This window comes from Silurus meridionalis, chromosome 1, assembly GCF_014805685.1.
Source record: "Silurus meridionalis isolate SWU-2019-XX chromosome 1, ASM1480568v1, whole genome shotgun sequence".
NCBI classification, from domain to species: domain Eukaryota; kingdom Metazoa; phylum Chordata; class Actinopteri; order Siluriformes; family Siluridae; genus Silurus; species Silurus meridionalis.
This window is the reverse complement of record NC_060884.1, coordinates 10,534,771-10,560,302: the sequence shown is the minus strand read 5'-3', so window position 1 is coordinate 10,560,302 and position 25,532 is coordinate 10,534,771. Positions and strand designations below refer to the sequence as shown.

Here is a 25,532-nt window from a genome sequence, read left to right as displayed (position 1 = left end):
GGTAATGCAAAGGAATAAAATGTGTTAAGTGATTCTTAATGTCTTAAATAAGGAAAAACACACCAAAATGTGCTGCTGCAAAATAATGTTATTATATAAGCATTGTTTTTATATTACTGCATGTTCTGGAGTGAGTTAATTCCTTATACCGCAGAAACTTAAAAATTTTACTTACATTTACTTACTTAAGCCGAAGTAAGGAACTTGAGGAATGGTTCTGATTTCTCTCTCTCTCTCTCTCTCTCTCTCTCTCTGCCCCCCCCCAACAAACCCACAAAAAATAAAAAATAAAAGCCCAGTCGAGTCTAAACTTTTAAATCCTAAACACAGCTCACACCCGAGTCTCCTTCTATAAAGTTGAAATTATTTAACAAAACACATCAGTGTCCACATTCATGATTTCATGTTTGAATTTGTTAAACAACATATTAGTCTTTTACACATAGATTATGCATAGTCTGTTTATGTCCCTTTGTATGAGTGGTTACTATTGAAAAAATACACGAGAACGTGTGATAATTTTATTATATACCATAATGCTGTTACTGATACTTGATTCTGATTGGTTGTCAGATGTTTTTAGATTACAATGACAGCCAATTTCGATCATTTTGATTAATTATGTATTACTTGAGATACTACAATGTATAAATAAACATTAAACAAAATAAATTTAAGAATTCAGTGTTACCCACGCGATTATTAGTTACTTATCATACTTTATATTAAAAACGGAACTATTTGTGCTGCTTCTGACCAATCAGATTCGAGCATTCAACCGCGCTGTGGAACTTGTTATAAAAATCTAGTACTAACGAAACTGAAATCCCTCAGTAAGGATTTGAATAGGAAACATCTGGCAACCCGGTCTTTCTCACTGCGGAACTCAAACACGGGTGGATACCTGTAGTAGAAAACAGGACGGTGCTAATTAGTGCTAGTTAGATATTAATTATACACACTTTACGGGTTAATAAGCAATTTTACCAAAGGTATTCAACTGGAAAAAGTGCGCGAAGACTGGAAAACTGCATTGTTTAGGTGCAGCTTTAATTAGCTTTGCCCACCTGCAAGTTAGCCAGCTAGCATAAAGTGAAATTCAAATGTCGGGCTTTAGATAGGCTTTCCCCCAGCAGTCATGACGGAAAGAAGAGAGCAGGTACAGCTAAGGAACAACCCTCGCAGGTAATAATGATACATGTGTAATCTTCTAATAAAGGTACAATCTAACATGCCGACAAAGTCAGTAAAGCATACAAGCGTTAGCTTGGTAGCAAGCTAAGTGCTATCCTTCATTTAAAGCGATACAAATTACAGCTAACATGCTGCTCTGGTCATGATAATACACTCCATGAATATATGGCGAATTAATATGGGGATTATTATTATTTTTATTTCCAGATGATATATTTTAAATGAACAAAATATAAAGAAGGAACTTTGGCTTGCTAGCTAACAAATCGGTACCTTGATGTGCTAGTTAGCTAGCGGAGAGTTTTCTGAATTAAATATAAGACGTAAATATAATTAGAAAATGAAATACGAACGTATATTAATAACGTACTCAGTGTGACAGCACTGCATGAATTGTGTGAGCGGCTCTGACAGTAGTCCCGGCTGCAGTCCTAATCACAGGTTTGATATTCATTCGCTCGTATCGTTTCCATAGTAGCAGCAACTTTTAGTTCTTTTTTTAGTTCTTTTTTTTTTCTTTTTCTTTTTTTGGATTAGCGTTTTAATAATGGACATTGTCCCAAAGCAGCTTATAAAGCAGCTGATAAATGGGTTCTAAAATATGAATTTATATGCTGGTGCTTATAAGTTGAACCCTTCTATCTTCAGGTGGACCTCTCCACATAATCAAAGCTTAAGTGTATTCGAATGGTGTGTTATGTAATAAAGGGAAAAGGATGATTTTACATTTAGGGTATTAAGCAGAGGCCTTTATCCAGAGCGACGTACAAACGTCCTTTGAAGACTCTATTAATGAATACATCAATACCGGTTCACTAGGATGTAGATTTAGGATACTATCAGCCTAAAACTCTGTTAGAAGTAATTATAGCACAATTTGTATATAAATATATATTTTTCTTGTTATTCATAAAAACTGAAGAATAAAAGAAGAATAAGCACTTGTTTAAGTGTTTCAGAATGAGAGGTCTTCACCCCCGCTTTGAAGCAGCCAGTGACTCAGCTGGTCGGACATCTAGGGGAAGTTCCTTCTACCAACCCTGTCTTTGAACCTCTTCAGGGAGGAGAGTAGGGTGTCAATACTTTGTAAAATCAAAGAGTGCTAAAGTTCAAATTAGTTTTATTTGTTATATGCATTAAACAACGGACTTTAGCCACGTTGACCTGTACGCTTTTTTGTCATTCCAATTAAATTCATTCTGACCGAAAGATTTGATGGACTGTTTACATGAGACGTTATCTAATCCGATATGGTGTTTAATCGTAATGACTTTGTGACATGTGCACATGAGCCTTTGTCCTGTTTGCTGCCTTTTATTCATTAACATAGTTTCATTATTTCTCGTGCACGCTATTTTGATGAAAGTGTTGCTTTTAATTAAGGCATAATACTGCTGGAAGGTATGAGGAAAATAACAAGCTTTTTGGTGGCTGTGCATCTCTAAGGAGCATCTCCATACTACCCCTCCCTCCTCCAAAATGCAGAAGCGTGTGGTTGTAGGTCCCTATTAAGGACTGGTGGGAGCGAGTTGTATTGCTGGAATTTTGTGACCCGGAATGGAAACTGAACTTTTGCATGAGTCACTGGTCGTTCACACGTTTGGACTTTATGGCTCCAGAAGAAGAGACTGTCAGAAATCCAATTCACCTAATTATGCGTGTCGTGGTTGTTTTATACAAACTCTGAAGCTGTGTGGAATACCATGCTGCAAATTAATTCGGTGTTCACCAGAGCGCAGTAAAAAGGTCAGTGTATATCTTCTGCAAGTGAACGATGAATGGGCCAATGCCGGATCTGATACGGATGATGGGCGAAGAGGAGGCATCCGAAATCGCACTGAGATTTGAGGAAGCTCGTTTTGTCCCTCAAGTAATGGATCTTAATTACTGCAGTAAATCGGTTTAACACGTTTACATGGCAGAATTTTTTATTTTTTATTTTGTTCGGTTTATAGAAAGGTTTATCCCACCCTTCTCAAACTGATTACAATTTCATTTGGTTTGCGCATTTTTATTCTGTTTGAGGTGTTTGTATGGTGCATTTTCATTTGGAAACCGATTACAATACTCCATGTAAACGCACCTATTGTCCCTAAGCAACTTTGCAAGGATAAATAGATAACAATTATTGCTCAATAAATCAGTCCAGTCTAATGAGCAAATGTTTCAGATTATGTGTAGAATGTGCGATATTAGAATAACAAAACGATCGAAGCAAATGAAAGATATTCTTTCTTTATTGATGCTCTTGTTTCGGCTTTGTCGTTTCATATAAACTTTTTTGCAGGTGCAGCGCAACACTATTAGATGGCATAGGGATTATATTGTTCTCCTCATCTCTACTATTTGCCAGCTGCTTGGTTAGGATTTCTCAAATAGCTGAGAGACCAATTTGGTTATATTTGGATGTACCACAAACGCACACAGACAAAGTACATAAGCATTAATTATGTAATAGAGAGACAGAGTAAACGTTACAGGAAAAATGTGTGAAAAATATTTGCGCAGGCAGAGACCTTTATGTAGGTGTGTAATTTTGTGTAATGTATGTTTGCATTTTGTTAATGTATTTACTTTCAGATCTTTTTTATTTATTTTTTTCTTAATTTGTAATGGTTGGATCGTGTGACAGTTTTCACAGCTGTCTACACAAATCGTCTTAAATCACATTCCTATATACGTATGTATATACTTATATACCATTCTATTAGTTGTGTTAGGTTTTTCTACTGCATTTAGTGGTTGATTTTTAAACCTCTTAAACTTCCTGAAAGGTAAATATTATTTACATCATTATAATATATTAGTAAATATTTATGACTGTATGGTGAGGTCTTTAATTTACAGATTGTGTGTATGAAGATGAAACAAATCTCTCTCTACAAAATCTCTCAAACAAATCTCTCTACTCACTTGTCACACTGATGATTATTGACTTGCTGCTGTCATTGCAACCGAAATATGGGGAAAATGCAGGGTTGCCTGTTAATCAGAACACATATTGTAGTCGGATCATTCTCATCATTCGTAATCATTCTTTTGTTTATTGTTGCAATGATATTTCTTGTCAATATATGTAATATATTGGAAAGTGAGGACCGAGCTGTTTATAGCTTCAGTAGGGTTAAACAAAGTTGGAACAGCCAGGGGGGAAAAGTAGGAAAAATGCTACGCTACTTTTCAGAGAAAATTTGTTCAAGTGCACACACAAATATGCTATGCCAGGATTACTTGAATATAAATTTTTAAATTGGGGTAGATAAAGGACATTTTTGCTTAGTATATAATAAAATAAAACCTTTATTAAAATAGAAAATTATAATTGTCTTTTTTTTATAATAAACGTTGCCTTTGGTCATTGCAGCACAAACTAAACTATTAATGCAGGTACAAAATATTGTACCTTTTTATAAGAGAATCAGCAGTTGATAGTAAGTAGTTGTGAATGGAGATCAGTCAATAAGCCTAATATAATAATAAGCCTATAAACGGTGTGGACAGTTGGTGGTGATCAGTGCTTTCTTGACTCATGTATCCTGAGCGTCATACAGCTATATATGTCACTAAGCTTGTGTGTGCTAACTACAAACTTTCCACAGATTCAAATGATCTCAGCTACTTAATTCCAGCTTTATTTTTCCTCTTAATGTCTTAATACACAATAAATTAGAGGTCTAAAATGAAAAACATATAACTGGGTTTTTATATATATATATATATATATAGATATATATATATATATATATATATATATATATATATATATATATAGATATATATATATATATATATATATATATATATATATATATATAGATATATAGATATATATATAGATAGATTAATATGAATGTTTATAATACAGGGCTTTAGGTTTTAGTAATTATTTTGTTAATTGTTACGAGTCGTGCGTACTGGCAACAAGCACTAAATCTCTGGCGTATTTCTATTTTGAAATAGCTTGGTTTCTTGCAATTCCAGTAGCACTGTTTGCTTTCAGCAGTACAGTGTGAAAGCAACATGCACTTTTGGAATTTGCCCAATTGCTAAAAGGATCTTTGCAGGTATTCTTACATATTTTATGAACGCCATTGATGTTTATATACAGGAGCTCTTGCAAACACCATTTGGAATATAGTGCTGCTACAGTGACTGAACCAGAAGTAGAGGAGCTGTTGTGGTTATAGTGAGGAAGTGTTTGTGCAAGTAGCCCATTGTAGGTAGGAACTAACGTTGTGAGAGGTAAAAAAAAAATAAATAAAATTGTACAATGCAATTGGTCAGAGGACAGATTCAAGGCTGTAGTTCCGATTTGACCCTTCGCTATGTCATATCTAGTGTGCATAAAGTAGGGAGAATCTCAGAACACTTGTCAAGATGTTAATTTGGCACTTGTTGCAGTTGCTGCATTGGAAATATATTTAAAAAAATGCACGTTTGTTTGTTGTATTCTCTCTTGCTAATTTGACAGAAGGTGCTGAAATATTTGCAAACTTTTTGTTTATTGCTTTGCTTCTGCTATGCAGTACAACAAATCATTAATTAGTCTCTCTGATTACCCTTCACACAAATTTATCCAAATATACATTAGAATTCTCTTTAAAAAGATTTTTTCATATTATTTTATAACATGGTATCAACGTTTGGCTGGAGTTTCTAGAGGGGAAGTGAGTCGATATTTGATTAACATTGTACGATTTAGGATTATTATTTTTTTCTTTACAATATAAAATGTTCATTAGAACATTTCAGTTAACTGCACCACTGAAACAGTTTCTTAATGTGTATGTGGCATTTGTGTGGTATTGTGTAATTGACTTGCCGTGCATCACGTGATTAGTTTGAAACTGTGGCTGCCATGGGAAAATTAAGCAGGCTTTTGACAGCCACTGTATTTATAAAAACCAAAAACCAAAAAAAAAAAACCCCTTGGGTTGACGTAATTATTGATCTAAAATGGTACAGCATTGAAACGTCTCATTGAAAAGTCCCATATTTGCTATTTGTGTGCACCTGTTTATTGTTGATTGATCAAAACATTTGTAATTTTTACTCTGAAAATGTTCAGTGGCATCCCAAATAAATACAAATAAATTTTTGTATCTAATATTAATTATGCATTTGTCCATAATCAAATAAATTTGTAATATAATTTAGAAATGTAAAAGTTACATTGGTGGAACACTGCTGTAATACAATCTCAAGAAAATTTATATTCTAAAGAATATAAGTTTCCAATGTCTAATTAAAATGCTTAACTGCCAAATAACTTAACTGACAAAAATGTTTGATCTTTGTGCCAGTGTTACTGTGGAAAGGTTTAAATGCCAGCAGGGGGCTCACACCCCTCCCATTTCTCACTACCATGCTCCACAGCAGTCAAATACAGGGTCAAGATACTACCCACAGAAACCTAACAGTGTCCTGACTAATCCTGCCTAATACATATCCTTTCTCTGACATAATATGACCTTTAAATTTATTGCATTTCTCAATGTCTTTAGGCAGCTGAAGAAGCTTAGCGAGGACAGCCTGACCAAGCAGCCCGAAGAAGTGTTTGATATATTGGAAAAACTTGGAGAAGGGTGAGTGTAAAAGTAATTTTTCAGACCTGGAAATTTCCGTTATGAAATGTTGGTTCACAGTCTACATGTAGGGTACATAACACTTTTTTTTTCCCTGCAGTCATTTCAACATTTTCGTTACAAGTTAAAAAAGTTTTCTGGAAAAGTGACAAAATTGTTGCTTTTACTTTTGTGACTGTGGGTTCGATGGCAGAGGATTATACTTGTAATAAATGTAACTTTCTAGCATGAAGTGATCTGACAGGCTGTATACATGTGGGGGACCAAAAAAAAAAAAATTGCTTTAGTCATAGAAATCAGGTTCCAAAAAAGTTGGGACACTGTACAGTTGTGAATAAAAACAGAATGCAATGATGTGGTGTTATTCAGAATGATATTTTATTCAGAATACAACAAAGATCACATATACAATGTTTAAACTGAGAAAATGTATCATTTTAAGGGGAAAAATAAGTTGATTTTAAATTTCATGGCATCAACACATCTCAAAAAAGTTGGGACAAGGCCATGTTTACCATTGTGTGGCATCCCCTCTTCTTTTTATAACAGTCTGCAAACGTCTGGGGACTGAGGAGACGAGTTGCTCAAATTTAGGAATAGGAATGTTGTCCCATTCTTGTCTAATACAGGTTTCTAGTTGTTCAACTGTTTGACCTATAGAGGTCAAATATGATGGTGATCCTCTGCCCATCTTAACTTCTGAGAGACACTGCAACTCTGAGAGGCTGTTTTTATACCCAATCATGTTGCCAATTGAGCTAATAAGTTGCAAATGGGTCCTCCAGCTGTTCCTTATATGTACATTTAACTTTTCCAGCCTCTTATTGCTACCTGTCCCAACTTCCTTGGAATGTGTAGCTCTCATGAAATCCAAAATGAGCCAATATTTGGCATGACATTTCAAAATGTCTCACTTTCAAAATTTTGATATTTTATCTATATTCTATTGTGAATAAAATATAAGTTTGAGATTTGTAAATTATTGCATTCCTTTTTTAATCACAATTTGTACATTGTCCCGACTTTTTTGGAATCGGGTTTGTGTTTTGTCATGTGTAGAGTCGCCTGCATTTTCTTTTCTTGGATTCCTTGATAAATGTGCACATGGAATACAGTTGGCCCCCGACCTACGAACGTCCAGCCTGTGAATCTTCGGAGATACGAACACGACCACACACACACACACACACACAAAAAAAGAAAAAGAAAATCCAAATGTGTTTAAGAAAACTTTCAAAATTAGTGTGAGCTATTCAGATTGGACAACCCCACAAACAGAGGAGGAAGAAGAACAACGCCTACCAGGCATGCATTTTGGGGCCCGAGACACACGTCTAACTCTTCTTACGATTAATCGACTTATTTACACTTTTCCCGGTCTACTTGTACGTTATATATAACAAATAGAAGTCAAAATTAACAAGGTGTGGTCAAAACAGTGGATGTGAAGCGATAACCAAATTGTTTCTGGTAAAAAAAAATAATAAAAAAAAAATATATATATATATATATATATATATATATATATATATATATATATATATATATATATATTTTTTTTTTTATTTATTTATTTATTTTTTACCAGAAACAATTTGGTATATATCTCATAGGTTGACATTATAATGGCCGGTGTTTTGTTGTGGTGAAAGATCAACTTCTGGGTGCTTTTCCTGTAGACACTTATGCACTTGATGTAAAATTGCTGAATAACTGTCTGCCTAGGGGGACGTGAACAAGTCCATTGTACACCCTTTTTTACTTTGTTTAAAAGTATGTCACATTAATATGTGGGCCTGGGGCCACAAAGTTGGAAGTGCAACATTGAATAGACCGTCGGTGTATGCTGTAGCCTGTATATTTATTTTTATTTTGGAACTAAAGAGGCTTAAGTCTGTTCCAGTTACCAATCGTCTGTGCACAAAGCAAGCTTGATGAAGACGACCTCAACCACAGATAAAACCTTTGGGATGAACAGGAACACTGTTTGAACCCCAGTCCTCTTCAGCCAATATCAGTGCCTGACTCCACTAATGCTCTTGTGGCTGAATGAGCACATCTTCATAATCACACTACAAAATCTAGTGTGAAGTCTCAGATTTTGAATGCCATAGCATCTAAACATAAGTCAGCACATGAAGTTCCTTACTAACACCTGACGGAGCTAAAAAAAAATTATTTTCAATGATGCACCTAATTTGCATAATGGTAATTACAATATAAGTAGTCATTTGTGCTTGTATCTATTAAAAACATGTACTCGTACTTCATGGGTATGAAATTGGTAAAAAATTACTTGTAAATCATCTATGATGAAAATTCTAAACTCTTTGTACCACACAGAGTGATAAGTGAAATAATGGAAACTCAGCTTGATTGTCTAGACAATATGAAATGAGTATTGTTTTACTCACAGTGGTTGTTCCAGCTTTTTATTTTTTATCTCTTGCACAGTTTCTGACAGACAAGATCTAAACATATTGATGCAAACATTTTGCAGGTCTTATGGCAGCGTATTCAAGGCACATTACAAAGAGACTGGGGAGATTGTGGCAATTAAACAGGTTCCTGTGGAGTCAGACCTCCAGGAAATCATCAAAGAGATCTCCATTATGCAGCAGTGCAACAGGTTTGCTCACACAGACACATTTTTTTACTCCTATATCTCCAGTAAATCTGCCTGTCTGTCTGTCCACCTATCCATACATACACGTATTCCTTCCCCAACGTTTTTGGTACAGTGGTTTCTCCGCCTCGAACTGTTGTGTAGTCTCACTGTGTTTTTATTTTGCAAAAAAAAGTTTTCCCTGTTCATTAAGTATTGTTATTAAAATAGAATATATACACAACAATGCCAGGGGTATATAAAATAAACTAGAATTAGCACAGTGTCACTTTGGCTACTCACTCTGTACCGGAAATAAAATTTTTAGTGAGCAAAAATACGATTTCTAGTGCATTAGTAAAACTCAGATTTTGTTTTGTCATGCACAAAATCAAGGCACTGCCAACTCTAGCGATATAGATTTTTTTTTGTTTTTTTTTTAAGCGTATGCTTCAAGAATTTCTCTTAAAAGGAGAAAATCCAGACAATTCTGCCTCTCTAGGCTGTGAATGAAGGATGGAAGTAATGAAAACATTTGTTAAAGTATGCTAAAATATGTAGAACAGTGAAGTAGAACATATCTTTTAAAAAAAAAAAATGGAGAGTTAGGATTTTATTGTTTTTGTTTTAATGATTTTGTTGTCTTTTGCTCCAGTCCACATGTGGTGAAATATTATGGCAGTTACTTTAAGAACAGCGATCTGTGGATTGTCATGGAGTACTGTGGGGCCGGCTCTGTGTCTGACATTATCAGACTACGGAACAAAACCGTGAGTGAAATTTCCTTGACAATCTTGTGAGTCTAATGAAATGGAAACAACTGTACTTATTTGTTGCTCATTGCTTTTCTTGGAAGAAAAAAGGAAAAAATACAAATAGTCAACATACACTATATTGCCAAAAGTATTGGCTCCCTGACCTTTCCTGCTATATGTGGTTCTTTTCCAAACTGTAACCACAAGGCTGGAGGCTCTTAATTTGTATAGGATGTCGTTAGATGCGCTATAATAAAATGTCGCATTTACTTGAACCTGGAAACTCAAACCTGTTCCAGCATGGCAATGCCCCTGTGCACAAAGTAAGCTCCCTTAGAAGATCTGGTTTACATGCTTTGAAGGGGAAGATCTTGAGTGGCCTGCTATAGTGTCCTGTTTGACTGCTGCTGTTTCTGCTGTTTTTGCACTACATTGTTCTGGTATACTCACTCCTGGGTATAGTTTTTAGGTTTACTGGTCGGCGCTATATTTAGTTTTTTTTTTTTACTTTTTTGTCTTGTCTTGTCTTGTCTTGTCTTGTGTTGTGTTGTCTGTCTGCACTGTTTTTTTTTTTTTTTGTCTGCACTGTTTGCACTAGGTTGCACTCGATGCACTTTATGTAGCTTTGTGTTGTGTTGTAGCTCCATGTTGTTTAGTGTAGCACCAGGGTTCCGGAGGAACGTTGTCTCGTTTTTACTGTGAACCGTGTACAACCGTGTACAACCGTGTACAACTGTGTACAAACGTGTATAGTGCAAATGACAATAAAAGCCTCTTGACTTGACTATAGAGCTCTGATCTTAACCATAATGAACATCTTTGGGATGAATTGGAACATAGACTGAACCTCAACCCTCCTCACCAACATCAGTGCCTGCCTTTCATAATACCCTTGTGGCTATCCAAAAGCACACTACAAAATCTAGTGAAACATCATCCCAGAAGAGTGGAGCAAATTATAAGAGTAAATTGGGACTAAATGTGGAATGCGATGCTCACAAATCACATACCATACTTATGACCAGGTGACCCAATACTTTTGGCAATACAGTGTAATTTGTTTAGGAGACACAAAAAGACATTGATTACTTTTCACTAAATAACTCCTAAAAAGTGCTCCTAATTAGTCCACCCTTATAGATACCGTATTTTTCGGACTATAAGCCGCTACTTTTTTCCCACGCTTTGAACCCCACGGCTTAAACAACGAAGCGGCTAATTTATGGGTTTTTCCTGGGTTTTTCCCGATTTCACAAACTTCAAGCCAAAAAACTGAACCCCATAACATTAGACAAATGAAATTTCCGAACGGAAACGAAAAAACGCACCTCACCTGTGTTCTGAGCTGCACGGCATCGGGAGAAAAACTTCCACCAGTGTTGATTTTTAAACGCACGACGATGCCAAAAGATAAACTCCAGAGAGAAATACAGTAGTTGTGAAAGGAAGGAGGAAGACAGTGAACAATGACTTACTTGGTCGGCCACTGTTTGGATACAAGCCGTTGTAGCGTGTTGAGTCAGGGTGAAGGGAGAGCTTGCTAACTCCAGTTGCAAATGAAATCTTATAAGCACAGAGAGGTTTCCAAAACTCGTGCTTTTTTATTTTTCTTGGCAACAGCATTATGGGTTAGTCAAAGAAACAGAAATGAGCATCAGAAAATAATGAGCACATAATCCTCAGTCGCACACGCAGTAATACCGGAAGATTGCAGTGACGTGCTATTCCCAAAATGCCGCTCTGCTCTTAAAGGAGCCACAACATATTTCACCCGTTACACCGTTTAACAGACACACTCTTTCGGTAAAGCCTGTGTAAAGTTAATTAGTTTCAGTGTAGACACAGGGCTTATACACATGTGCGGCACAGGTGCGGCTTATTTATGTTAAAAATAAAAATATTTGTAAAATTCAGTGGGTGCGGCTTATATAACGGTGCGCTTTATAGCGCCGTTTAAATTACGGTAGTCTGGACAAATGAGTGTCTTAATGCAATGCCTGAAATATAATTTTTAATAATTTTCCATGTTTGTGTGTAACAGTTAGGAGAAGATGAAATAGCTGCCATTGTACAGTCTACTCTTAAGGGACTGGAATACCTGCACTTCATGAGGAAGATCCACAGAGACATCAAAGCCGGAAACATCCTGCTGAACTCGGAAGGACAGGCCAAACTTGCTGATTTCGGTGTTGCAGGGCAGCTAACTGTGAGGGCATTTAAAATAGTTTTTTTATTTTCATGCATGTTGCATGTCTCAAATGATGAGAGAGCAACAATTTTGCATAAGATTTAGTGAGGAAACATATTGTACATGAGGTTGTAGTACACTCTTATAACTGCTAGAAAATAAATAAAATTTTGTTTACCTTCTGCATTTTGTCTCTTGCTAGGACACAATGGCGAAACGTAACACAGTGATTGGAACACCATTTTGGATGGCTCCAGAGGTTATTCAGGAAATTGGCTATAACTGTGTAGCAGATATTTGGTCTCTGGGCATCACCGCTATAGAGATGGCTGAAGGAAAGCCACCATATGCAGATATACACCCTATGAGGGTAAATCCTCCACTTTAAAAGATTACCACCTGATTTAATCAGTTTACAGAATAAAAGAATTGGTCAGAGTATTTGGTTGTAGTATTTAGTTTTTTATATAGTAGTTTATTAGTCATTTAAATCAACAGCACTTACAGGTTTACTTACAGTGGTTTAGTAGTAAATAGCCAACATACAAATATGGCTATTTTGATAACTAGCTATGTTGCAAGACCTTCAGAGTTACACTGTCTAATTTTAAATGCTGAATTTATTCATGTCTCATTGTTGTGTATCTGTTCTTGTTGAACCAGGCAATTTTCATGATACCAACAAATCCTCCACCAACTTTTCGGAACCCTGACCAGTGGTCAGAACCATTTAGAGATTTTGTGTCGCAATGCCTGGTAAAAAATCCTGAAGATAGAGCAACAGCCACACAGTTATTACAGGTAAGCTAGGGGAGATCACTGCTGTCTTTTGTTTATGATGGTTGCTCATGGTCATATGCAGGAGTTAGAATGTGCATGGAAAATCAGAGTATGTTAATACTTTAAACTTGTCACATGCACTTTATGCCGTGCTGTTATTGTAGCTCAGATTGTCAATTATTTCTTTATTTTTTAATTATACAGTTTTGGAGTAGTTTGCTGGTTAGCACCCACACTAATGGGCTAATTAATGTTGAAGCATTTATAGGAAAGGAGAAGTTTAGTTTGTTCCTGTATCCTCCAGCAACCCCCCCCACCCCCCCTTCTATCTCTCTCTCTCTCTCTCTCTCTCTCTCTCTCTCTCTCTCTCTCTTGACCATTGCTGTTTCTATATCTGTCTGTCTCTTTCATCTCCTTGACCCTCACCTGCTTTATGTCACAGCCAAATTGGAAACAGGGCGTGTTGATTTCTCGGAACAGATTAATAATTTAAAATGCAATTTTAATGAGACAAAATATACTTGCACTTGTCAATACGCCTTGGCAAAGTGCCACCTTTTGTGCCTTACAAACTTCTCATAAAAGTCATCAGATTAGTCTTGTTTACAAATAAACTGCCTGTATTTTGAATTCAAACTGTTCTTAGGTTTAAAAATAATGTTTTGCTGCAGAAACAGACAGGGGTAGTTGCGCTCTATATATATATCCTTGTGACTTTGACTGTTTCCCAGAACTTGGTTTTGCAAATTTTCAAGGGAAGTGTATGGGTGTCTTATCATCTGTTAATCAGGTAAATTATTCCGCTCCACCCAAAAAGAGACTGAGTTAATTAACCGCAGACCTCTTCTATTCATAATTCAATTTCCTCACATTTACCAAGATGCCAGTAACTCTAGTGCTGGGTGTGTTCACTGTTTTGATACTAACTAGTTAACTTGCCTTCCCTTTTCACAGCAGCCCATCCAGCAAGCTACCTAGAAATGTTTGTGTATAACCATAACATTGAGATTCAGCTGTATATGCAACAGCTCAAAGCATTACTTTGGGCAGGTTCATCAAAACTTTTCATATTTAAAAGAGAAAAAAATTTATTTATTTATTTACTTTTTTGTAGCACCCATTCATAAAGAATGCTAAGTCCAACAGTGTGCTGAAGGCACTAATCACAGAGTCTATGGAGCTCAAACTCAAGAAACAGGAGATGCAGCAAAGAGAACAGGATGCAGAGGATGAAGAAAACTCGGTAAGATTTTTTTTTTTCTTTTCTTCAGAATATCTTTGTGCCTGCTTTGTTCTTTCAAGATTTTGCCAGTCCCAAATGTCTGCTAACAGAACTTATAGCTGCTATTATATTAACTGATTATAACAATGTTGATTAAAAAGAAGTATTATAAAAATGTAGTGTACTGTATGTGAAAAAATAAAGTTTAGAAACCTCCTATCATTTGTTTGCAGTTTACTCTTGTTTTTTTTCCCTTTGGGCATTTAGGATGAAGATGAAGTTGATCAGGGTACAATGGTGAGGGCCAGTACATCAGATCTCGGGACTGTACGTGCCGCTGGGTCGCTCGGAAGTTCATTAGGAACAATGATTGAGCACAATGACAGCACCTTGGATTCTCAGCTTGGCACCATGGTCATAAACTCGGAGGACGAGGAAGAGGATTCAAGCACAATGAAACGTGAGTGAACAAGTACAGCTCTCCCTCATACTCCACCACCACTGTGATCATGGTAAAGAAATAATTATGCCATAACTGCTGTGCTATAACCATTTAAATAATGTTTTCAGCTAAATATTTTTAGATGTGTGTGTGTGTGTGTGTGTGTGTGCGTGCAGACACAATGCAGTGTAAGCGATTTTGTTCAAATATCTGCAGCTTGTATTTACAGGACTGTATGTGTTGTGTATGTCCACTAGAGGTTCCACTTCCAAAACTTCCACTTCTAGCAGGTTTTTATATTGAGCCATAGTATGGTTATCAATTCATGCTGACTATTTTGGGACATGTTTGTGTGTGTTGGAGAAGGACACGGCAAAAGACACAGTCAAATTTTATTACAATATGCACATTTTCTATTTCAGATTTCACAAATCAGATCATTTAATACTTATCAGTGTTATGGCATTTAGTGCCATATTCTGTGCTGCCTGCACTTAAATCCCAGTGGGCCGTATCCTGCTCTTACGGCTTGCTTTCTCCAGTTTCAATACAGACACCTCACCATCTGCAAAATGATCCCAATCAATCAGCCCATGGAAGTAAACCTCCAATCCCCCTTTCCTCCTAATGGAAAAATATTGGATTAGTATAGATCTGTACCAAGAGCCTTACCTCTCACATGGAAGAATGCATAATCTAGATCAGCCTTTATATCGAAAATAACGCATTCAGATCTAATTCTGATCTAATCTACAGCAGATTACTTTTCTTTAAGCACTTTATCTTTGTTTTCCAGGTTTGTATTAGGAATGAAATCACTGTTTCTGTAACACGATCAATAGAAGAATGCTGAAGATGCCGGTTAACAATATAGTGCAATTCCAGTTGTGGTTAATGTTTGCTAATTATGTTTAAATCTTTGGACTGGGCTATTGCATCCAAAAAAATGTTTTCCTTTTTGTCTGCGAGGGGGTTAATACAATGCTTTAATTATATTTTCTCAACATAATGAATCCTGCTTTCTCAAAATAGTAAATAGGCACCATGTCTTTCACAGCATGAAATGCCACGCCATCAATAATTTCTTTCCCCTGTGGGCTCTTATTGTCTTATGGAACAGTGCTAGAAAATGTTTCAGCAAATGCTGAGTACAACTGAAGTTTTCAACTTCTAGTAATTACCAGCTTCCAGCCAGAAAAAGCCATGAAATTCCTACATGACAACTAGGGGGTAGTCTTCTGAACTAGTATTTCTTCAATTAATATTTTCTATTCCGGTTTCAATTATTTTATTTTGTTCTTATATAATGCAATTGTAAATGACTTTTTTTGTGGCTGTGCAAAAAAAAAAAAAGCAGCACCATGATAGCAAAAGGTACAAACAGTAAATCTGTTAAATCAGAGGTGCCCAGACATATTCCTATGAAGGGCCAAAATCAAACTTGATTGAGAGATGTGGGTCAAATGTAAATGCTGCTTTATATCAAACTGTCACCATGCTTCTTCTAATTTATGATAAATTTTTAAATTAATAAATGGTGAACATTAATCTATACATTTCTTAACTTATGCAGTTTTATTTTTAAAGGTTTTTAGTTCAAGTAAACTAAGAGTACAATGAGAACACAATTATGGTGCAATTGAGTTCAATAACTGAATTCAAGCTTTTCACAATACAGCCATTTATAATATCAGTTAGTATCAACATATTTTCCAAATTGGCAAAGTCAGATTCATTGACTGCACATTGACTACTTTAAAATATAGCCAAGCTTCATTTCTTTAGTATTGCCCCTTCAGAAGATATACTAAAATGATTGCTGAAATGTGAGGGGTGTACCTACTTTTGTGAGAATCTGTATTTCTTTGTTACCTGGCTAGCTTCTTTCTCCCAAAAAAAAAAAAAACCTAAACAGCATGGGGCATCCATTATTTTATTTTTTCTCCCCATTTTGCTGTTCTGAGGTTGAAAGTGGCAACCAGCGAATAACCACTTAGGACTTTCTGCAGCATTATATTTCACATCAACTTATTTAAACGTGTACCAGTCTCTCAAATGTGTGACGCTCAAACGGTTAGGAGTTGTAATCTAAAAGCACAGTGTTTGAAGGCTGTGTTTTTTAATTCTTTTTGAATTAATAAATTATTGATTTCTACTTATTTTGTTCCTATACACTATTCTGAATTTGCATTAAATCTTGTATTTGTGCTTTGGGTTATGTTTTGTCTTTAGCTGTCTAAATAAGACATGTTTCTGAGTGCTATGGTGTCCTTTTGGTTAAAAGCTGTCTTGTTATTGCACCAAATATATGTTCCCTAAAAGTTCTGCTTTGATCTTATAAGACAATGACACTTTTTGCTATCTTGTTTGAAGTGATTGTAAGTTTGTTTTTGTTAATATATAAGTGGGTTTACATTTTTTTCCCTATGAGAGTGTGCCTGTCTAGCCATACTGTTTCATAACCAAGACTTGAACAATACATGTTCCTGCAGCTCTTAATGTTAGAATGTCTTTAATGTAGGTTTTTTTTGGGCAGCCTTTCCTGAACAGATTTCATCTTATCCCTTTTGTTGGTTTTGGAGGAACACTCAATTCTTAGTTACTGTGGTGCCTCATTTTCTCCACTAGTTACTGATGACCTTGATGGTGTTTTTGAAATTATTTTCTACCCCTGTCCTATTTGGTACATTTCGACAATGTAATCCCATACGTGGTTTTTAAGCTCTTGTGGACCATGGCTTCAGCACTCGGGTGAAACGAAGAAGGTCCAGAAAATCCCACAGAAATAGCTGATCTTTATTTAGGGCTAATCAAAATCACTTCATTGATAACATCACTATAAAAAAGTTTTTATAGTTTTTGTAAGATTTCTTGTTTTGGTAGAGGAAATTGCTAGCTGATTTGGCACATGGTTTAGTAATGGTTTTAAACCTAAGGCTTCCACATAGCATATTAGTTTGTAATTCTTAGGACAACCATTAAATGTTTGGCAGTACCTGATGCAAATGGATAAACTGGCCTTAGATCAATATGTGACCAACTTTAAGAACCTAGGGTTGGCCTCCTGGTATTTTGTGATTGAAGATGACAGAGTCAAATGACCATAAGATATACTTTTATTCGTCCTCCAGAGGGGAAATTTCTGTTTTACAACAGCAAAGAAAAGAAATGTGCAAACATACAAAACCTAGGGACATATTACTAGTATATACATCACAGTGTATAAATACAGAAGTAAAAGAAAAGAGACCACCACTAAAGTAGTTAAGCTTTCAAATATATTGCACGTAGGTAATATTGCACCCTGCTTATGTACACGATTGGTTTAAAAAAACATTTTTTACACACAAACAGATTAGATTTGCTGATAATTATAATTAATATCTAATGTATTAGGCTGCCTTGTTACATTTTACATATTAAATCGAGGCATCAATCCAAATTGTCTAATTGTTTGACCCCTATTGTTTAGGGAATGCTTAAAAAAAATTGTGCCAGTTATACGTTAGACATTCTAATACATTTGTCCATGCCATTTAAAGGTTGTAGTATTTAATTAGATTTTGTTGATGAAAGGCAATCATTTACCTTATACTATGATGCTTGTATTTCCAAAGAAATCTTGTGAACTAGCTGTAAATGATTCCAGTTGATTTGAAATAATGTCATGCTTTATAATATTTCAAGTTGTGTCGTAATTAAAACTTAACCTTATGAATAAACCAAAGGAGGCAATCAGGAAAGCACAGTGGTTTTTATTTTTTATTTTTTAAATAAATGAGATGCATTTACTCAGAATGATAACTAGGAATATGGTGATGGGCCATAATTTCACCATGCTCTTCTCATGCCCATGGAAAACAAAACTTAATTGAGGTATGCATATTAATTATGTATGCTAAGCAATGCTATTAGTATGCTAATTGATGCTTTTAAACAACTTCTACTGTATGTCCAATCCTTCTTATTTTTTATTTTTGGCCATGCAGAATAATGATGCATTAAGCATCAACTTGGGGAAGAAGAAAAAAAATTTTTTAACTTGGAAATGTATTCATTTTATTTTTAGCATTAAATTTTGTTTTTTAACTACTGTGACCGACTCACTTTTATTTATCCCACAAATTATGCAGGCATATTAGATGCATAGTAAAGGTCAGAGAAATTATAATCTCTGCATAAAGGAAATGAATGAATTGTCACGTCTGCGTTGCACTTGGCAGATAATTCATGTTTACAGGGAGTCACTTCTGGTTATGCATGCATATTCTGTATGCCTCTGCAGAAGATCAGAGGTAAGACAATAAGGTAATAACTGAATAATTGAACAGCATAAATAAATGATAAGGTAAGGATCTTCACTTGGTTGGCTGAGGAATAGTTTGACTTGTTCCCTACATTTTTTAATATAATTAAATAGCATGCATGCTTTGTGTACATTTTTTTTTTTTTTTGCACAAACATTAGTATTAGATTCATTATTATCTCTAGTCATTTTATCCTTAACACAAATTAAAACACTATTCTTTTGTCTTGTTTTTTTTCCCCTTTATTTTTTTTATTCTAGATCATCACGAAACAATGCAGCCAGCGAAGCCATCATTTCTGCAGTATTTTGAACAAAAAGAGAAGGAGGACAACAAAAACAGTGACAACAACTGTCACAAACTGCCCACAGAAGGTGACATGGAGGTGGTAAGTACTGTTCACTTATTTACAGTCAGAAACAGTGACATATGTCATGTAATTGAATTAAAATAAAAAGTAATTAAGTAGTCAATGTAATTTTATCCTTACTAAGCTGGAGCTTTTTCTAATACTGTGCACTTTTGCTGTGCACTGCATTATTTTGATCCACATAAGAATCCTCCCCAACCGCCTCCGCTGTTTGATTGTTTTTTTCATGGACATTTGCTTGTACATTTTGAAATGTGCATGTTTGCTGTCCCAGTCCTGGGGGGGAAAAACCCTGTTCTCTGTGTCGGAATATAACTTGATTTCTATCAGCAGTCATTAGGTATAGAGTATGAGAGTCATGTTACTGATTCGACTGCCTCTAGTCTGTAGTGTCACAGAAAATCAGACTGTCTGAATCAGGAGTTTGAAAACAGCACTAGTATATTTATCAGGGTGGAAATATAATTCACCTGCTCAAGTCAAGCAAATCATAAGGCATTTAAAAAGGAAGTAAACTGATAAAGGCAACTGTACATATACTCAGGCAGATTGTTGTTATTTGACCGAACAATGTAAACACAAATATCAATACAGTCGAACCCACTTATCTCGACCTTGGTTAACTCGCCAACCCTATTAAGTTGCCGTTTTTGAAGTGGAACCGGCAAATTCTCGCTTTGTCTTAGCATTTTTTAATCGGTTAATTTTTTTTTTTTTTTTTTTTTTTTAATAATGTCGCCGAACCCTAATATCTCGAGCACAAAGGGGGTTGGGTTAAACGTCCGTTATGTCAGGCTCCCGGAGCGCACCACTGGATATTACTGCTTTGCTACAAGTATTGATGGATTATCTCCTGAGTATTCTCAATAAACTTTGTTTGTGTTGACTTTGGCTTCCGCCTCCTTATCCGCATTTCAGGTTATCTCGATCCACATGACCAATCAATCAAATCGCGGCAACGCTGTTGTGTAAAAAAAATCTCCAAAAACACATGCATGCACATTCTCATTTAATAACGTACATGTACATAAAGAAATTTCAAGTACGTTAATATATTGCCGCCATATTGGTTTTCGTTTATCTCGATCATCGTTATCTCAACGCTTTTTGGCGTCCCCTAGGCCAGCGACATAACTGGGTTCCACTGTACCTGCATTTTTTCCCCCCCCATTATTTATGTATTCAATCTTTTTTTTTTTTTTTTTTTTTTTAACCACTAGCAAAGAACGAGGATCAATATAGTTTACTACATTTGGTACTACTACATTGATCCTTGTTCTTTGCTATTTATACTTCTCTCAAAAATCCAAAGGTTGAATTCCTTTTCGGGGTGGGGGAGATAAGCAAAGTGAGTTCTCTGGAATTTTAAAACATTTTTAGAAGTTTATCTATGCTAACAATATTAGCAGTCAGCAAAGAAATTTGTTTATAGGGCTGTCAGTGGCTTACTTTTAATACCACTCCCTTAATGCATTGTAGAACAAATTTATCTATCCTGCACACTGTTTCCATATGCTCTGTGACACAACAAATAAAAACAAAGCTCCCAGTGTAGAGTTTTGGGAAGTCTGTTGACTTTGACTTCTTTAACTTAACTCCTTTCCCAATTAGAACAAAAAGCTCAACAGCTCCATTTGCCCCTTTAGTCCATTTACTATGACAGTCCTTCAGTCTCAGCCACTGAGATGAGACTTTTCTTAGAATGGAGATGGTCTTGTTATTTTTATCTTATTGATTTTGCAATATATAGTTACAGGATGCTCATAAAGGGCACTAAAGAAGTCATCTGGGAGTCGGAAGGAATGTCTTTGTGCTTTTGTCTTTGTGCTCAACTTCTTACCTTTTTTTTTTTTGCCAAAAAAGCCATGGTTTTGTCTTGTTTTTCATTTTATTAGTTATAATTTTAATTAGTTGAAAAATGGATTAAATACTTTGCTAAAAATGAATTACATTTTCAACAGTATGTTCCATATGTGACGATAACACATTTTAAGACATGTCTGTGCAATATGGGTTATATGCTTTTTACATATATGATTATCAACAAGGAATAAGGAATGCAGAACAAAATATACAGAGTTTTTCCAGAATACCTTTGTTCTGAAATTTTTTTTGCAGTAACTATACAATATAGAACAAATATTACTTTAAAAATAATACATTGAGCATTTTTATTTTTGTTAAATATGAGGTAATGGTTTGCTTTACTTATAATGGAGCTGATTTATAGATATTTTAGAAAATGTTCAACAGAAATGCAGATTTTCTTTGTATTCACTTGTACCTTTTGATGAAGGACATTTACTCATAATTATCAGGCACAACACAGCGTATTTGCATTTAGACGCCCACAAAGCTCCAGAAAGGCAAAGCGCATGTAATTGAAAGAGGTTCTGTTAGATGCAGAAGTCAGTTAATTTGGCTTGTGTCTTTATAAACCTACACACATCCAGTGTAGATCATCTTTATGCCACCTAATGCTCACCCCAAGACCTTTGTAGGTCAGGGTGTGCTTTGGACACATCACCTTTGAAAACTGACTTCACTTGCTAACATAGAAAAACACTAACCAGTGAATTGAATAACTTTGAGGTAAATCATCAGCTTCTAAGGGGTGGGACATATTAGGCAGCAAGGGAAAAGTCAGTTCTTGAAGTTTGTCTTGTTGTTCCTGCAGTAGTTGGTACTTGCCAAAAGTGGTTAATCGAAGTATATAGTAAGGTATGTTTCAGGATGACAATGCCAAGATTCATCAGGCTCAGACTGGAGAATGGTTCAGTGAGCATAAAGGATACTTTTCACACATGAATTAGCCACCTCAGTCTTCTGACCTAAGCCCCATTTAAAGTCTGAGATGTGTTGGAGAAGACTATATCATGGACAACTCTCCCATCCATACAAAATTTCTGCATGCAAATAATCAGTTCATAGTATCTACTAACTAGTATCCTAGATATGCATAAGGGTTTTGAAATAATGCCATGAGAAATTAAGGAAGTTAAGCGAAATAATAGTGTGTGACTTTTGTTCTTGCTGATGCCTCATAAGAAAAGCAGAATTTTTTTTTTTTTTTTTTTTTCCTTTTCTTTTTTTTCAGAAATAATCTAGTGATCTACCACACACTCTTGTGTATACAAAATTTGCAGCTTGAGATTGGTAACTTAGACATGTGTGTGTGTGCACAGCCTTAAAGGAAAATTCTACAGTGGTTCCACAAGCTTTAATAAATTTGTGTGCTTAATTAAAAATACATAAACTACATAAACTTGACAGTGTAATCTGCATTTAACAGCAGTAACTTGATTTCGAGCAGAGGTTTTTATTAAATTTGCATACACTCTGGCGCATAAGTAGGATATAATTTAATTTTTTCTGAAATTACTGGATTTGCATCAATACTGTAGCGCATTGAACATTTAATTATATGCCGACCTTAAAATAGAAAAATCATCTGCATGCAGGTGTACCCTCATTACAAATCTGTTATAAAATTAGTAAGCCCAACATTGTTTCCATATTCCTGCCAAAATAGAGTACTGTCTGTTATAAAGGATTATCAGCAAAAAAAATAAACAAATAAAAAATTTCTTTTTAGAAATGTTCAAGTTTAATCCACTAAACATTAGTCCAGATCTGCATTGTTAGAGATGAACACTAATTCATAACAGACCAGGAATTGTGCTAAAGTGGACACTGTTAATCATCTAAACTGTTTTATGGAATTTGATTTGAAATTGCAATCTTCCTGTTCCCACTTTCCAGATACGGTCCTTAAGTGTAGAGGAGCTAAGAAGACGCCTGGCCTCCCTGGACCCTCAAATGGAGCAGGAGATTGAAGAGATCCACCAGCGCTACCAGGCCAAACGCCAGCCCATTCTTGATGCCATTGAGGCCAAAAAGCGACGTCAGCAGTCCTTTTGATCCAGCTGAAGAAACTCTTAAGGATTCCCCAGCAATGTTCAATGCTGTCAGTTACCTATAAAGGTACCTGTGCCAGTCCCAGCTACGTGTTTTTTTTTTTTTTTTTTTTGTTGTTGTTTGTTTTGTTCTTTCTCCCCCCCTTTTATTTTTTGGTTTGTTTGTTTAACTTACAAATCTCTCTTTGTATTTGTTGTTTTATTATTTTGAAATCTGTTGCTGTATCTACACCACTGTTGGTACTAGATTTTTTTTGTTGCTATGGGCTCAAAAAGCAGGGAACAACATTTTGTCATACACTGTTTGACTTACTGCACTTTTTTTTTTTTTTTTTTAAAGACCTGTTACTTTGGCATGTATGTTGTATGTTTTTTTTATTATTATAGTTTTATTCAAATAGCTGTAAGTAGTCATAAAACTAAAGCTCAAAATTAGATTGGATATTCTTATATTTATAGGATCTTCGAAAGCAGGCAAACATTTGCCTTCTAGCTGATATGCAGATTGTATAGATTTAACTTGAAGTTTTTTTTTTTTTTAAACACCAGCTCTTTCACATCTGCTGTACTAGCAAATGATGTTTGCTTAATATAGGTACCTCCAAGAATGATTATGCGAGGTTAAAGTCATAAAAATCTAACTGTCTTCAGTAGTAATAGATGCATTAAAATTAAAACATGCCTGCATAAAAAAAAAAAAATTATTCAAGTGACCTAGAAGAAAACCTATATTTTACAATTGAGTATTGAACTGCTGTACTATCCACACCTCAATGTTCACATTCCTGTTGGACATATTCTTCGAGCAGCAGCATATAACAGTGTTTGGTCACTTAGGCATTGAACCGGGTTGTGTTCACAAAGTAACACTTTATGCTACTGTACAAAGATTTTATATTTCCACATGAGCTAGTTGTAACACAGGCAAACAGAATGCTATCAGAGTCCCCTGCCAAGTGATGAAATCGGTCTCACCCAACCAGATACTACTATAATCAATTCAGTGGGAAATCTTTTTGATAACCAGATATCATTAAAACCATAATGCTCAGTTTAAACTTGATCATTGTGTAGTTTAAGCATCAATATTCTTTATCAAATGACCACAACTTTACTCAACATATACTTTATGTTGCACTCTATGTACTCTCTGCAAGGACATGAGGAAAATGTATGGCACCCCCCTGTTTTGGTCAGCTCTGTTAGAATATGAGATTTGATATAATGATTGATGTGATTTAATTTAATTTACAACACAAATGCTGCATACTGACATTTTTAACATCTCTAATGGTTAATGTCATCATATCGGGCACTATTGAAGTAAGGTAAGGTGACTAGAATAACCAATTTTATAAAATAGATTATTTTTAACTTTAAAAGTTTTGCAAGCCTGGTATTTTTGTAGCACATTTGTACATTTGTCCCTGCAAATTAGGTTCAGGTTTAATCGACTCAGGGTATATTTGTATAGCAATCCATAGCTACTGTGGAAGACATGTATACTGTTTATTTACCCACAGAAAAACCTCCCCATTTTTGGTTTTGGATGATTAGCTTAAAAGCCTTCTTCTTTGTAGTTCTTCTTTTTGGATCTTGTTACACTTTGTACTTACATGACTGAGAGTTTTGTTATCAGCCCTATAGAATATTAATGCCAGCTGCTTCTTTTCTTTGTTTAATGCACAATGTGAATACAGAACCAATGTCAGTACACCTCATATCAGTACACCTGTCCTTACACTGGTCCTGAACAATGATTTTGTCTGTGCCTTAAATTATGAAAAATCTATTTGCAAGTGTTTAAAAATTTGGATGTTAGTTTGTTTTATGTGTGAATAATAAACTGGATTCATTATAATTATAATGGTTTATCTTATTTGATCCTTTTGTATGAACGAAGCCCCGAAAATACTGTTTTCTAAAATTACCCTAATTTAGTATGATGAACACTATCACTCTTGCATTAGCTACTACAAAATTGTGACATGGTGCATCTTTGGTTAACATTTTAGTGGGCAGTGTTAGCAAATTGCACACAGGAAACTAAACAAAGGAGAAAAAAAAAAAAGACATCCATGAAAAAATAAATTTTAATAAGTGACTTGCTTCTAAAATTTTGCTTTAAATATGCATGATAAAGAAATACCTAATGAAATTAAGAATT

General features: G+C 35.2%; 1 protein-coding gene across 1 annotated transcript; it reads left to right on the top strand.

Annotated features, from left to right (window-relative positions):
* The first annotated feature begins 843 nt into the window (after positions 1-843).
* LOC124390762 (serine/threonine-protein kinase 4-like) lies at positions 844-25,226 on the top strand. Its single transcript, XM_046856758.1, has 11 exons — positions 844-1,185; positions 6,699-6,779; positions 9,280-9,408; positions 10,040-10,154; positions 12,181-12,345; positions 12,530-12,697; positions 12,991-13,128; positions 14,222-14,350; positions 14,597-14,789; positions 19,339-19,466; positions 23,211-25,226. Exons 1-11 carry the CDS (start codon positions 1,139-1,141, stop codon positions 23,367-23,369), a joined length of 1,452 nt encoding a protein of 483 aa, XP_046712714.1. The 5' UTR covers positions 844-1,138; the 3' UTR covers positions 23,370-25,226.
* Positions 25,227-25,532: the final 306 nt, after the last annotated feature.

Bases quoted from the DNA above. Each gene is read 5' to 3' on its own strand.
- LOC124390762 (XM_046856758.1), top strand. From the start codon at position 1,139: ATGACGGAAAGAAGAGAGCAGGTACAGCTAAGGAACAACCCTCGCAG. The intron at 12,346-12,529 runs GTGAGGGCATTT...GTCTCTTGCTAG, and splicing joins GTGTTGCAGGGCAGCTAACT to GACACAATGGCGAAACGTAA. The intron at 14,351-14,596 runs GTAAGATTTTTT...TTGGGCATTTAG, and splicing joins CAGAGGATGAAGAAAACTCG to GATGAAGATGAAGTTGATCA.